Source organism: Plecotus auritus, assembly GCF_963455305.1.
Source record: "Plecotus auritus genome assembly, chromosome: X".
Classification (NCBI taxonomy): domain Eukaryota; kingdom Metazoa; phylum Chordata; class Mammalia; order Chiroptera; family Vespertilionidae; genus Plecotus; species Plecotus auritus.
In genome coordinates this window covers 2,997,102-3,010,890 of record NC_137784.1, presented here as the reverse complement: position 1 = coordinate 3,010,890, position 13,789 = coordinate 2,997,102, and the positions used below count along the sequence as shown (strand labels likewise).

Genomic DNA, 13,789 nt, shown 5'->3' with positions numbered 1-13,789 from the left:
AAATATACCACATGATCTCACTCATTTGGGGATAATGAAAAACATTATAAACTGATGAACAAAAAGATAGTTACAGAGGCAGTAAAGCATCAAACAGACTGTCTAATTACAGCAGTAAGGTTAGGGAGAGGTGGGGGAAATAAGAGATCAACTGAAGGACTTGTATGCATGCATATAAGAGTAACCAGCGGATGCAAAACATTGGGGGGTGAGGGAATGTATGGGAGTGGGGTGGGGGGGGGCAATGGTAAGATATGTACACATATAATACCTTAATAAAAATTTGAAAAAAAAATAAAAATTAAAAATAAAACAAACCCCCCCAAAAAACATACACCTGATCTTCCTAGGGAACGAGAGGGACCACATAGAGGAGAGATGCGGGAAACCAACACCGCAGCGGATGGACGGGCAAGAGCCAGGGAGGGTACGCGTGTGAAGGAAGATGCTTTCAGGAGGAGACACCCTTTCAGTTGGGTCACCTCAGGGTTAAACTCTGGGAAGCAAACCAGTTCCCATCTCAGGACACAAGCTCCTTCAGTAGTCAGCGGAAGACAATGTCAAGTTCACCTCGGTGGGTAAAATCTCACAACTCGGCAGAGCGCTACCAGGTTCCAATGACTTTTCCCCAAAGCACCCCTCCCTGAACACGGGAAGGACCCGGAAATCCTGCTGCCCGCCCCCTCCTCCAGCCCCAGCTCGGAAAGCCCTGGGGACATCAGCTGTGTCAGATCTTTACGGTTAGAGGCGCACAAGGTCAATCAATTCAAGCAGCGCAGTTCTATCTGGACCAGCCCAGATGTTTCCTTCGCAAACTTTCATTCCCGACTCAGGGCAGCTCGCGGCGAAGGGAAATGAAAGGCAAGCTGCGTGGCCCAAAGAAAGCACACGATTGTTTAAACACGGACATGCCTGACCCATACAAAGCACGCCGTCTTCCAGAGCTGGGGCTGTTTTCACAGGCCTGCCTAGGGAAAGCTAAGCCATAAAGCTCGGTGCATTCCACAGCACAAAGCATGGCGTTTCCAACATTCCAAGTGGCTACACACAGCGAAGCTTCCTGGAAGCTATCTCCCGATTCCCGAGATTGTCGATAAGAGAACTGGCCAGAAGCAATGAATAATCAGATGTACACGGTGCACAGCAAAGACCTAAGGGGAGGGGGAGCGGGAGAGGGTTATTACCAGAAATACGATTATTACATGTTCGGATCTATCTTTTCCTTTATTTTCTCTTTTTTCCAAGATGGTTTTAACGCTTCTACAACAAGAGAAAACAGTATCCCTCCACTTACGAATTTACAAGCCTATGTGCAATTAGCACAGATAAGCATCGCGGTGCTTACAAATTTGCAAGCACATGCACAATTAACACAGGCGGGAGCAGGGTTTCATCAGCTTCAGCATTTTCAAGCCACAGGCGAACAACTACCTTCACCTGGGCTCTGAGAGACCAAGAGCAACCAGTCCACCCCCAACACCTCCCCAGACTTTCATGTGCGGCCCCCTCCTCCCCGCCCTCAGCTCCCACACCAATTCCACTCTCCCTCCCCTCCCCCCCCAGGCCACTGGAATACTACTCTCCTTTTTTTATATATATATTTTTTATTTTAGAGAGAGAGGAAGGGAGAGGGAGATAGAAACATCCATGATGAGAGAGAATCATGAATCGGCTGCCTCCTGCACATCCCCCACTGGCGATCGAGCCCACAACCCAGGCATGTGCCCTGACCGGGAATCGAACTGTGACCTCCTGGTTTAATCACTGAGCCACACAGGCTGTGCCACACTCAGTCTCTTAAAGCTGACAAATTTCCCATTTGTTAACTGGAAATCTTGGATTTCACTCTGGATTTCATTTGTTAGAATAGCCTAACTCTTATAGAAAGTAGCCCAAGGAACGTGTAATGGCCCAAACACAACAGAGGCTTGTTTCTTGCTCACATAATGGTACTACCGGGAGGGTAAACGTGTGCCAAGCAGCGACCAGGCATCCTCACTTCAGACCAGCAGTAGTGGACAGCAGAGCGGCTATAACAGGCAAACCTCACTTCCAACTTCATGTGATTGGGTAGAACTGTCACATGGTCATGCCTAACTGCAAGGGAAGCTGGGAAGTGTAGTCCAACAGTGTATATAGAAGGAAGAGGAGATGCTAACAGCGCCTCCTCGATACCTGTGGGTCTGACTCCATGCCTGGAAGACTTCTAATATTTAACCTTCACCTTGCTTACTATTGTCTCTTCCCAAATCACTTTTCTAAAATTCCGTTCTTCTGAATAAATAAATAAAATTATGTTCTTCTGCACTGATCTGAAAGGCTCTGAAAGAGCTACCCTTCATTAATATGATTAAAGAGAAGAAACATTAGCCAAAACCGGTTTGGCTCAGTGGATAGAGCGTCGGCCTGCCGACTGAAGGGTCCTGGATTCGATTCCAGTCAAGGGCATGTACCTTGGTTGCGGGCACATCCCCAGTGGGAGGTGTGCAGGAGGCAGCTGATCGATGTTGCTCTCTCATCGATGTTTCTAGCTCTCTATCCCTCTCCCTTCCTCTCTGTAAAAAAATCAATAAAATATATTTAAAAAAAAGAAGAAGAAACATTATGAAAAATAACAGGGGGTGGAAAGGAGGGAAGAATTGCTCCACTGGGCTGTACCTAGCACAGTGAATGTACTGGCACTGGAATAGATGTGTATTTTAATTAAATGCTTTCTTTCAAGTCTAAATGGTCAAAATGAGTAACAGAACCTCTAGAAGACACCTTGAAATGTTGCCATACAAAATCCAGCCTCAAGATTTTCCAGAGTAAGTCAGTGGTTCAACACCCTAACATTACTTTTTACAGTTTTCCAACATCTTAATGAAGCAGGGTTAAATAGGAGAGGGAAAGAAGAGATTTCATTCACTACAGCTAGCTTCACATATTACCTCATTTAATTCCCATGACAACATACAAAAATGGGGTGATTCCAGTTCAGGGATTTTTTAAATATGCAGTACCTAACTATTTAGTCAGGGGCACTCACCTCTTTTCCCTTATTGTTAGGTAAAATGACAACAGCCAACACAACAGCGGCCGGGTGAGTGCCCCGAGTTGCATCTTATTGGTCACATCGCATCAGCTTATGTTTGATTGGTTCATGTGTGGTACCAGAAATCCTTATCTACACGTATAGGCACCTGATTTTTTTTTTAAGTCACTTTGGAGCAAAAAGGGTAGCTGCGTACTATTATTAATTTGTTTGTAAGTCCATCAAAATTATACCTATTTTTTGTCAGATCACACTTTTTGGTGTGCCACAGAATTTTGGTAATTAGCTCATGTGTGCCATCAGGTGAAAATCACAGTTCTAGTCTCACAGCCTGAAGGATGAAGGATTAGAAAGGTTAAGGGCGCCCTGACTGGTTTGGCTCAGTGGATAGAACGTCGGCTTGAGGACTGAAGGGTCCCAGGTTCGATTCCGGTCAAGGGCATGTACCTGGGTTGCAGGCACATCCCCAGTGGGGGGTGTGCAGGAGGCAGCTGATCAATGTCTCTCTCTCATCGATGTTTCTAACTCTCTATCCCTCTCCCTTCCTCTCTGTAAAAAAAATCAGTAAAAATATATTTAAACAAATAAAATATATATATATTTTTTTTTAAAGAAAGGTTAAGGGCAAGGTGGCGGCTGCAGCTGTCTCCTCGCGCTGCCACTGGTCACAGTGAGCACCTTCCCTCCACACGGAGCCCGGGTGGCCAGCGGAGGGGGCGGAGGTGCCCACGCTCGCCTCACTGAGCAAAGCAGGGCCCCTCGGGGCGGGCAGAGGTCCTCGGAGCCCCGCATCACCTCTCAGATCTGCCCACACCAGGAAGTGACTTTCAGGAGAGCAGGAAAGTACTACCTGACCAGGACGTGACCAGCCCCGAAGGAACACTGGAAGCTTCGGCCTTCCCAGAGCCCCAGGGAAGCAGCCTGGCCAGACCTCCACGCACAGCCTCCAAACGGCCCGCAGTCACACGCTCCCACCAACTGCACACACAGACCGAGAGGCCCTGGGGAGCGCCGCGCCCCAGCAGGGAGGAGAGCGAGAAGCCAGACGAAAAGCAGCAGAGCTCAGAAACTGCATCTATGCAGGAAGACTAAAAAACCCCACAGGAACAGCTAAACAGCCTCCACGATAGAGAGAAGGCCCAGGAAACGAGATCAGGGTGGTATCAACAAGGAACATTCGAGAACAAAAACTTGGCCCTTTGTGAAAAACTGAGAGCGCAAATTTAAAACTCAGTGGAAAAAACTGGGAGATAAAGTTGCACGGAATTCCCCAAGAAGAACACAAATACAAAGGCATGAAAAATAAGATAGACAGCATCAGAGCCAGTTCAAAGGTCAGGACGCAGAAAGGTGTGTCCCCTCCGCTGGGATCCGGACACCGGACACGCAGAGCGGACCACCCGCAGAGCGCCCACGGACAACTCCAACTGAGGCTTCAAACAGCACACCCTCTGCTGAGGTCAAACAATGGCATTTTCAACACCACCACCCCCCCCCCAGGTGTTTCAAAGTATTAAAAGATTTTTCATAATGAGGGAAGCTCTGGAGGATGAATCAGTGGTAAGTACATAAAAATTAAGCAGAGAAACCAAACTATCATTAACCTTAGTGATTATGAAAACCTGTGTGTGTGGGGGGGGATTATTATAGTTCGTACCACCAGGCTCAGCACTGGTAGATCCTGGCAATCAAAATAAACACTAAATATGAGTTCAGTGGTCCTCAAAGAGGGTGATTTTTCTCCCCAAGGGACATCTGGCCACATCTGGAGACATTCATGACGGTCACGGCTAGGATGAGGGTTGCTAATGGCATCTCGTGGGTGGAGACCAGAGATGCTGCTAACCGGCCCGCAGGGCACAGCCCCCAACCAACAAAGAAGTATCTGGTCCACACCAAAACCGGTTTGGCTCAGTGGATAGAGCGTCGGCCTGTGGACTGAAAGGTCGCAGGTTCGATTCCGGTCAAGGGCACGTAACTTGGTTGCGGGCACATCCCCAGTGGGAGGTGTGCAGGAGGCAGCTGATCGATGTTTCTCTCTCATCGATGTTTCTAACTCTCTATCCCTCTTCCTTCCTCTCTGTAAAAAAGCAATAAAATATATTTAAAAAAAAAAAAAAAGAAGTATCTGGTCCACAATGTCAATAGTGCTAAGGCTGAAAAGCCCTCTTCTGACCAAAATCAGGAGGTAAGACCAGTGCGAGCGTGGGGGCCCGAGAAAGGCGCCTGGGGAGTCGGTGGGAAGGAGATGTGAAGTCACTAGTCGCCTCTCAGAAGAACAAACGCAAGTGGCAGCGCAGAATGGAAGCGATGCGGACAGCAAGCAGCTATAAAAGTTCCCCGTTGTCTCTGGGGAGGAGGAAATGACCTGGGAGAGGGCCGGTGTGACCACAGCCTGAGGAGCGATCTGATTATTTAAACTGTGCCAGAACCACTCGGATAAAAAACAAAACAAAGCTCCAAAGGACACTCTAACATTTTGTCCCTTCCCTTCTATGGGTGAGTAAAAGGTTCCTTTAAAGCTCTCCGACTCCACCCGCTCTCCTTCACCTTCACAACTGCCTTTGAGCTGAAAGCCTTAGTCCCCTTTGCCCCAAAAGAAAGACATTCTGCAGCCCTTCCCCGGCCACCCCCACGAACAGAGGTAGCAGACACCCCCCCCCAACTAAAAACCCCGGAGATTTAAAACACAGCCCAGCGCCCGGCCGGCGTGGCTCAGGGGTTGAGCATCGACCTCTGAACCAGGAGGTCACGGTTCCATTCCAGGTCAGGGCACGTGCCCTGGTTTCACGCTCGACCCCCCAGTAGGGGGCGTGCAGGAGGCAGCCGATCCATGTTTCTCTCTCCTCATGGATGTTTCTATCTCTCTCTCCCTCTCCCTTCCTCTCTAACATCAATAAAAATATATTTTAAAAATAAATAAATAAAATAAAACACAGCCCAGGTACAAAGTGATCCTTCTGCTTTGCAATGCAGAACATCCCGACTTTCCAGAACAACCTGATCTCTTTGAACGGAAAATAAAAGGTCAGTGCCATTTTTTTTGCAACACTTATAGTCACTTTTTCAAATGTTTTTATTGATTTCAGAGACAGGAAGGGAGAGGGAGAGGGAGAGGGTGAGAGAGAGGAGATAAGAACATCAATGATGAGAGAGAATCACGGGTCAGCTGCCTCCTGCAAGCCCCACACTGGGGATCGAACCCACAACCCGGGCCTGTGCCCTGATTGGGAATCAGACCGTTGAGCGTTCCGGTTCATAGGTCGATGCTCAACCACTGAGCCAGGCCGGCAGAGCCAATTATTTTTTAATGGTATTCGAGTGTCCTTCTCCTAAGGTATGCCCCCCCGCCCCGAAGAGAAGCCTTAACATGCAAACTGCTGAACAGAACAGGCCCGCCCTACCCCAGGACAACGCAAACGCCTGACCCGGCGGTTAACAGAGCAGAGCCCCGTGCTGGGCAACGGCAACGTTTTGAAAAGACCCAAGGGAGCAACATGCAGCCCGGAGCTCTTTCCAAATCCTTCATGCGGGTGAAAGTTGTCAGCTCCCCGGAGGTGTCTGGCAAATTCCTCTTTCCAGCGCTCCCCCTCCCTGCACGCCGCCCCCCCCCCCCCCCCCCGCCTGGCTGCAGCATTTGAAAGTAAAAGAAGAAAGACCTGAATCAAACTGGTCTGTTCGGCCTTGACATCCTCAAATGATCCCGTCGAATGTGTACAGTGCGCCCAGGGTACAAGAAGAAACCCACAAAGCCAGGTTCATTCTCAGCTGACACAGAACAGCCTTGGCAGGAGGGCGGCCCGTGGGAAGCCGGCCCTTTCCCAGCAGGGAGCCGCTTCCCGGGCCTGGAGCCTCTCCTCTCAGCTCCTACACCCAGCTCTCGGCAAACTGCCTTCCTTTCCCTCGAAGACCGCCGGGCCGGCTGGGGATGCTCAGACTGGACCAGGAAGGGCCCATCCACGCGGCAGGGAAGTGAGGCACAGCTCACGTCCGGAGCTTTCACACCCTGCGTGCCTCTGGGTTTATAGGGGGAGTCGAGCTAAATTAATCTGGTTTTTTCCCTTTTTTTAGAGAGAGGAAGGGAGAGGGAGAGAGAGGGAAACATCCATGATGAGAGAGAATCACTGATCGGCTGCCTCCTGCACGCCCCACACTGGGAATCGAGCCCGCAGCCCGGGCATGTGCCCTGACCGGGAATCGAATTGTGACCTCCTGGTTCCTAGGTTGACGCTCAACCCCTGAGCCCCGCCGGCTGGGGAAGCTAAATCGATTTCTAAGAGAAAGATTCCTCCACCTGTGGAACCTCAAGGCCCCGGGCACCAGCCCTCAGAGGGAACCCCAGAAAGGCTGACCCCGTCAGTCCCAGAGCCCCTGCAGAGTCCCACCTCCTCATTCTCAAACCTGCTCTCAGCACTGACAAAGGACTTGGTTCTTGGGGGCAAAGAGAAGCCCATCAGGACAAGCTGTCCGGCCCAGGGTCCCCAGGTCCCCAGTGACGAGGACAGCATGGCCCATAGAAGGAGCCCCTTGTCTAACCTCGGGGGCCACCACCGGGGAGGCCAGTCTTGGACCTGAGCCCTTGATTTACATAGGACATGTGCCACCTGCTGTGGGGCACACCCCCCCAAACCAGAAAGCATGGCTGTGGCTCTCTCACATCCGGGGAAATGCTAATGGGCAGAACCCCCAGAGAGGGTGAGTCAGGACACCGGACAGGATGGCCCAGCCCACAGCCCTCCCACCGCCCCGGGCGGCTCTGCTCCCCGAAGGCAACCAGACATGGGCCAAGGCAACCTGACGTGGGCGCGCCCCTGGGAGCAGGCCAGGCCCATCAGTCTCCTGGGGGGCTGCTGGCCGAGGCTCTGGCATTCTTGAGGTGGGGGGGGGGGCCCTCAAGACAGGCCCAAAGGAGGGCCTGGCTTCATTCCTTCCCTTAACAAACATTCCCGAGGCTGCAGGGGGCCTGCAGACACCCAGCCGTGCTTTCTCAGAATTCTGACATTTTAGCAATGAGCTTCCCCCATTCCCCACTCGCACTGACAGTGTTTTGTTTTGTTTTATTCATATTTGTATTGATTTCAGAGTGGAAAGGAGAGGGAGAGAGAGGCAGAAACATCCATGATGAGAGAGAATCATCCATCGGCTGCCTCCTACACACACCACACTGGGGATCGAGCCCGCAACCCGGGCATGTGCCCTGACCCCTCCCATTTCATAGGCCAGTGGTCGGCAAACCGCGCACATGCGGCTCGCGAGCCGCGGTTTGCCACTCTGTGGACTAATGAATGAGTTTGCCGACCACTGTCATAGGCTGACGCTCAACCACCGAGCCCCTGAAGGTCTGGGTTTGCTGGATTGACGGGAAAGGAACGGGCAGCGGGACCCTGTGCAGAGACCTGGTGCACGGGATCCGTTCACAGGCCCTGGACACACACACAAGGCAACGCCTGCGTGTCCCCAGGACGCTGACTTGCTGGGGAGCCACGGGCTGAGTTGTGCAGCCCTAGTAAATGTCACTGCTCCAGTCGGCGGCCACCTGCAGTGGGGGTCTGGGGGCACTTCACACGGGCACTTCAAATTCCAGGGATGCCACTCCCGGGAAGTCGGATCCCCTTCCCTCAAACTCACCCAGCGACGGGGGCCGACCAGCAGCCCCTGACCAGCAGCCCCTGACCGCCTGTTAAAGGCAGCGCTGGCAGTGCTGGCTCCTCCGATTTCCTTTCTCCAGCTACAAACTGCGGACGAAGCAAGTATTTGTTTGAGTTTTGCTATGTAAATAAAGCCTTTTATCAGGGCCAGCCGGGAAGAAAACAGCCCTCCAGGCAATGCCTGGCCCCACCAGGGGCCTCCAAGCGGAAGGCCCCACAGCCTGTGTCTTCAAGTGAGGCATGCGCTTTAGACACGAAAATCCAAAGCAGAGGTGCCACCTGGGTACCTAGCGAGGAAAAGGACACCCAGGGGACGTTCGGCAGGCTGGAGGGGGTCTTCTGGTTGTCACCCCTGGAGAGGGGGTGCCAGTGGGTAGAGGCCCGGGATGCTGCTAAATATCCTACAATGCACAGGTCAGCCCCCCAGCGAGAACAACCCCGCCCAGGATAGCAGAGCGCAGGTTTAAAAACTGTGGTCAGATGGATGTGAGTCTTTCAATATGGCACTGCAGCAGGTGGCCCCGGCTGCAGGGAAAGCAGGGACATTCGGAGCCCAGAGCTGGTCTTCAAGGTCCTTCTCAAGACTCGCCAGGTTGGTGACCCCAACGCACATCTATCCAGTGGGCTCCCCAAGGCCTCCATCTGAAGGTCAGGGCCTGAGGCAGCCTGGTGGGGCACCCCTCCCAGCTCCAAGATGCACACCCTGTGAGGCTTTCTAACGAGACCTCATTGTCACAAGAGTCCTCACACTGGGTCCAGCTCCTCCCAGCCAGATTCTGTCAGATCGGAAAGGCACTAAGACCCCAGGGCTCGAATATATACATTATTTAGTCACAAAGTTGTTGTTTTTTAAATCCACACCAGAGGATATGTTTGTTTATTTATTTACTAGAGGCCTGGTGCACAAAATTCGTGCACAGATAGGGTCCCTAGGCCTGGCCAGCGATCAGGGCTGATCGGGGCCTTCCGGCTGCTGGCTGCGGCCTCCCTTCCCCGGCTGCAGGCTGCCGGCCAGGGCCTTCCTTCGTTCCGCACCACCCCCTGGTGGTCAGCGCACATCATAGCGAGCGATCGAACTCCCGGTCTCCCGAACTCCCAAGGGGACACTTTGCATATCAGCCTTTTATATATATATATTTGTATTGATTTCAGAGAGGAAGGCAGAGGGAGAGATAGAAACATCAATGATGAGAGAGAATCATGGATCAGCTGCCTCCTGCCTGCCCCCTACTGGGGATCAAGCACACAACCCAGACATGTGCCCTACCAGAAATAAAACTGGTGACCTCTTGGTTCATGGGTCAATGCTCTACCACTGAGCCACACTAGCCAGGCTATGTTTATTGATTTGAGAGAAAGAAGAAGGGAGAGAGAGAAACATAGATCAGTTGCCTCCCATATCCACCTGACCAGGGATCAAACCCGCAATCTAGGTATGTGCCCTAACCGGGAATCGAACCCACAACCTTTCTCATGTACGGGATGACCAACCAACTAAGCCACCCACCCAGGGCTAATCACAAAGGTATGTAATTGCAGTAAGTCGATCAGAAGAATTACTATCTAATGCAGGGGTCCTCAAACTACGGCCCGCGGGCCACATGCGGCCCGCCGAGGACATTTATCCGGCCCGCCGGGGGCCGCTGCCTGTCCTGCTTAGCAGCCGACGCGTCCCGGGCCCGCAGTGCGCATAGGAATTTGTTCATAGTTTTTTTTTAAACTATAGTCCGGCCCTCCAACGGTCTGAGGGACAGGGAACTGGCCCCCTGTTTAAAAAGTGTGAGGACCCCTGATCTCATGAGACCTGAAGGTTTTTTGGTAGCAATAGGGAAAGAAGGAGTGCGAGCTCAGGTTTATCCACATTCTGCTGTGAAACCAGCGTCCCCAGTGCTCAGCACAGAAGTCTATCTCCACCCTCGTGGTTAGAGCTGGACTCGCTCTCCTTCACCCTTTCCTAACAACGTGGTAGTTTACCGTAATTACCAGCTGCGGAATTGTCAGTGAGCCGGGAGAAAAGACAGTTATGTCAATACTGTCAATACCGTTCCGTGTGTGCATGGGCGAGCCCGCCTGTGCGCACTCACACGTGTGCGTGGACATTTAGAACACAAGCCCAGGCTGCTCGGAACCCTCTCCCTCCCGAGCGAAGAAACCACAAATCTCCCTGAAGCGCCTGTAAAAACGAAGCAGCGGTTCAAGGGAGGGACGCATGAGCATCTCAGATAAGAATCGCAAGCATCTGAGTCTGTGAACTCCTGGAGCACAATGCAGAAAGCCTGTGCGCGCACTGCTACTGGCCCAGCCACAAAAATGTTCCCCAAAAAAACCTTAGCAACGTGGGAGCGGACCAACAGGCCAACTCAGGAGCAAGGGCCTCACAGCCTGCGGAGGCCCCGGGGTCTGCCCGTGCTACTGCCCCTCCTTCGGTTTCCGGAATGGGTCCTCTCGGACACGGAGAACAGGAGGCCACTGGGATTTTTGCACTCGGGGTACCTATTGCCAGATGGGTACTAGATTTATCAGGGTGATCGCTTCACAACTGACATAAATGTCTAATCACTAGGTTGTGTACCGGGAACTAATATAACATTATATGGCAACTGTAATTGAAAAACAAAAAAATATTGAGCAAAAAGAAGGGGGGAGAACTTGGGGTGCCTGTAGAAAGGAGGAGGTGCTTTGGGGCCCCCTTAATCAGCTTCTGGTCAAACAAATAAATTATAAAGTGACTTCCAGCTTTCTCACTCGGTGTCAGGCCAAAAAGCAAGACTTCACCTTCAATCGTGTTTTACAACTTGTTCCGTCTGCCATGAAGACACAGGGCGGGGCAAACGTGGGTTTACAGCTGTGAGTACTCAGCCAGCTTATTCTTGTATTGTTACTTAATTACTGTATTCTTCTCCATACAAACAACAGTAACCCTACTTTTGCCCTACCATGAGTGTTGGATCGTGTATCTTTTCTTAAAAAAAAGAATACATGAGATACTAAAGGTCTGAGTAATTTACCCAATATCTTTAACTTTACCATCAGAAATGCCTTGTAAAACCTTTAAAAGGGACAGGCAAGCCCTGAGTGGGTGGCTCAGCGGGTTGGGGTATCCTCCCATACACCAAAAGGTTGTGGGTTCGATTCCTGGTCAGGGCACATAGCTAGGCTGCGGGTTCGATCCCAAGTCTGGGCGCATATGGGAGACAACCGATCAATGTTTCTCTCTCTCTCCCCCTTCCTCTCTCTCTCTCTAAAAAAAATTAATTAAAAAAAAAGTTGATACACAAGGATATATTTTTTTTAAATAGATACAGACAAAATGCACTTTCATACTCAAACATGTGGGGAAAGTGCCCTTCGGGGCCAGGTCACAACGCCTGTCCACCGTCCTGTCCAAGAGCACACAGTTCAACACCAAGCCAGCGCCCTCACCAAGCCGCCCCTCAGTCTGCAGTTCTGCAAAGCAAACCTGGGCGAAAGCAAGGACGGGAGAAGCTGGATGGCCCCTTGGCAATCTGAACCACAAAGCCACTTCCCAAACTCATGGCCGAGGGCGCGTTAGCCACCACCGGGCTTCTCCCTGCACCCGGCAAGCAGGAGAGCACAGAGAACCCACAGGTCACCTTGCCCGGCTCCCAGCAGCCAAGCGTTTTTACACTGTAAATGGCACTTTGTCCCTAGGAATGACCTGCCCGGCCCTTCCCAAATCAGCGCGCCAGCCCACACTCGGAGCCAGAAGAAAACAGGCAGATTCGGTGGTGGTTTGCGTGTTTCTATACGTCCGGCTGGTCCACTTCAAGGTGGGTTTTGTTTTTGAGACAAGAGAATTCCGATCTAAAGCAGCCCCTCTCCCCCATCTCGTACAGGTGAAACACGTTCCCCACCAGACACACTAGGAAGGATTTCTGGAGCTGAAACGCCACGTCTAGAACGGCGCTGAGAAGTTCCTGTAGCTTCTGCAGGTCTCCGAGCGCCGTGGAACTGGAAGCCGAAAGGCAGTAAATATTGATGGGCTGATGGGAATCGAGAAGCTGGGCTGGCGGCAGCTGCCGGGCTGCGTTTCCCAGTGATAAGGGCGCGGGTCCGAGGGGTGCAGAACCCAGGGTCCACGGAGGCGCACACGGGTGGGGCGGCTCCGTCCACCCCTGGGCACGTGGGAGCGTCTCTCCCCGGCCTCTGGGCAGCCCCGCAGGTGCAGGCCGCTGCCGGCCAGACCGCGAGTGGCAAGGGACCCTGTCCGGCTCCTTCCCAGAGGGGGAGGGGAGGGGACCCGGAACAGAAGCCATTTAAACTGCGCGGCGCCGGGAGCCAGCAGGGCTGGAAGCCGCCAAGGGGCGGCGGGGGTGGCGCCCGCACTGCACACCTATACGTGGCCCGGAGTCCACCTCCCCACGGCTGAGCCGGCCAGACGCGCGTCCCGGAGCCCGGGGCGCCAACGCTCCGCTCCCTCCGGTGCCCCCGCTCCCTCCGGTGCCCCCACCCCCTCCGAGCCCCCCGCCCGCCAGCGGGCTGTCACCGCGCGGGTCCCGCGGTCGCCCTACCTTAGTGATGACCAGCGGCTCGCCGTGCTCGCGGCCGCCCTTCAGGGTGAAGCCCCACGGGGCGCCGCCGTTCAGCTGCACCTCCACCAGGCGCCCGCCGTCGGCCGTGCGCCCCTCGGCCTCGGCCAGGCGCTCGGGCCGCGCGCGGGGCTCGGCGCCCTCCATGGCACGGGGCGCACAGGCAGCGAGGCCCCTGAGACCCCGGGCCCGCGCCCATGCACCCCGGGAGTCCCGGCTGGCCGAGGCTAGGAGGCTGCGGGCGCCCGCCCCGCCGCCGGCCACCGGCGAACTTGCGCTGCAACTTGAGAGGAAAGTGCCGGCCGACCCGGGAGGGAGCCGGGAGGGCTGGCGGCGGAGGGCGGGCCCGGAGGGGGCGGGCCGGCAGGGCGGGGCGCGGGCTGGCGCGGGGGGCTCTCGGCGCTCGGCGGGCAGGGGGCGGGGCGCGCGCTTGGGGCGGGGGATGGCCCGGGTCTGCGGCCCGAGGCCCCGCCCGTCGGCCCGCGCGGGCGCCGGAGGCCGTCGGAGGTTCGGGGCGCGTCAGCCCGCCTCCGGGGAGACCGAGGCGCGGCAGGTGA

At 53.8% G+C, this 13,789-nt stretch overlaps 1 protein-coding gene across 1 annotated transcript in view; it reads right to left on the bottom strand.

Moving 5' to 3' along the window:
* SHROOM2 (shroom family member 2) overlaps positions 1-13,492 on the bottom strand; it is a 109,189-nt gene extending 95,697 nt beyond the window's left edge. Inside the window, 1 exon segment of the mRNA XM_080653642.1 lies at positions 13,215-13,492. Within this exon segment, the coding sequence (XP_080509768.1) occupies positions 13,215-13,379 (165 nt within the window). The 5' untranslated portion in view covers positions 13,380-13,492.
* Positions 13,493-13,789: the final 297 nt, after the last annotated feature.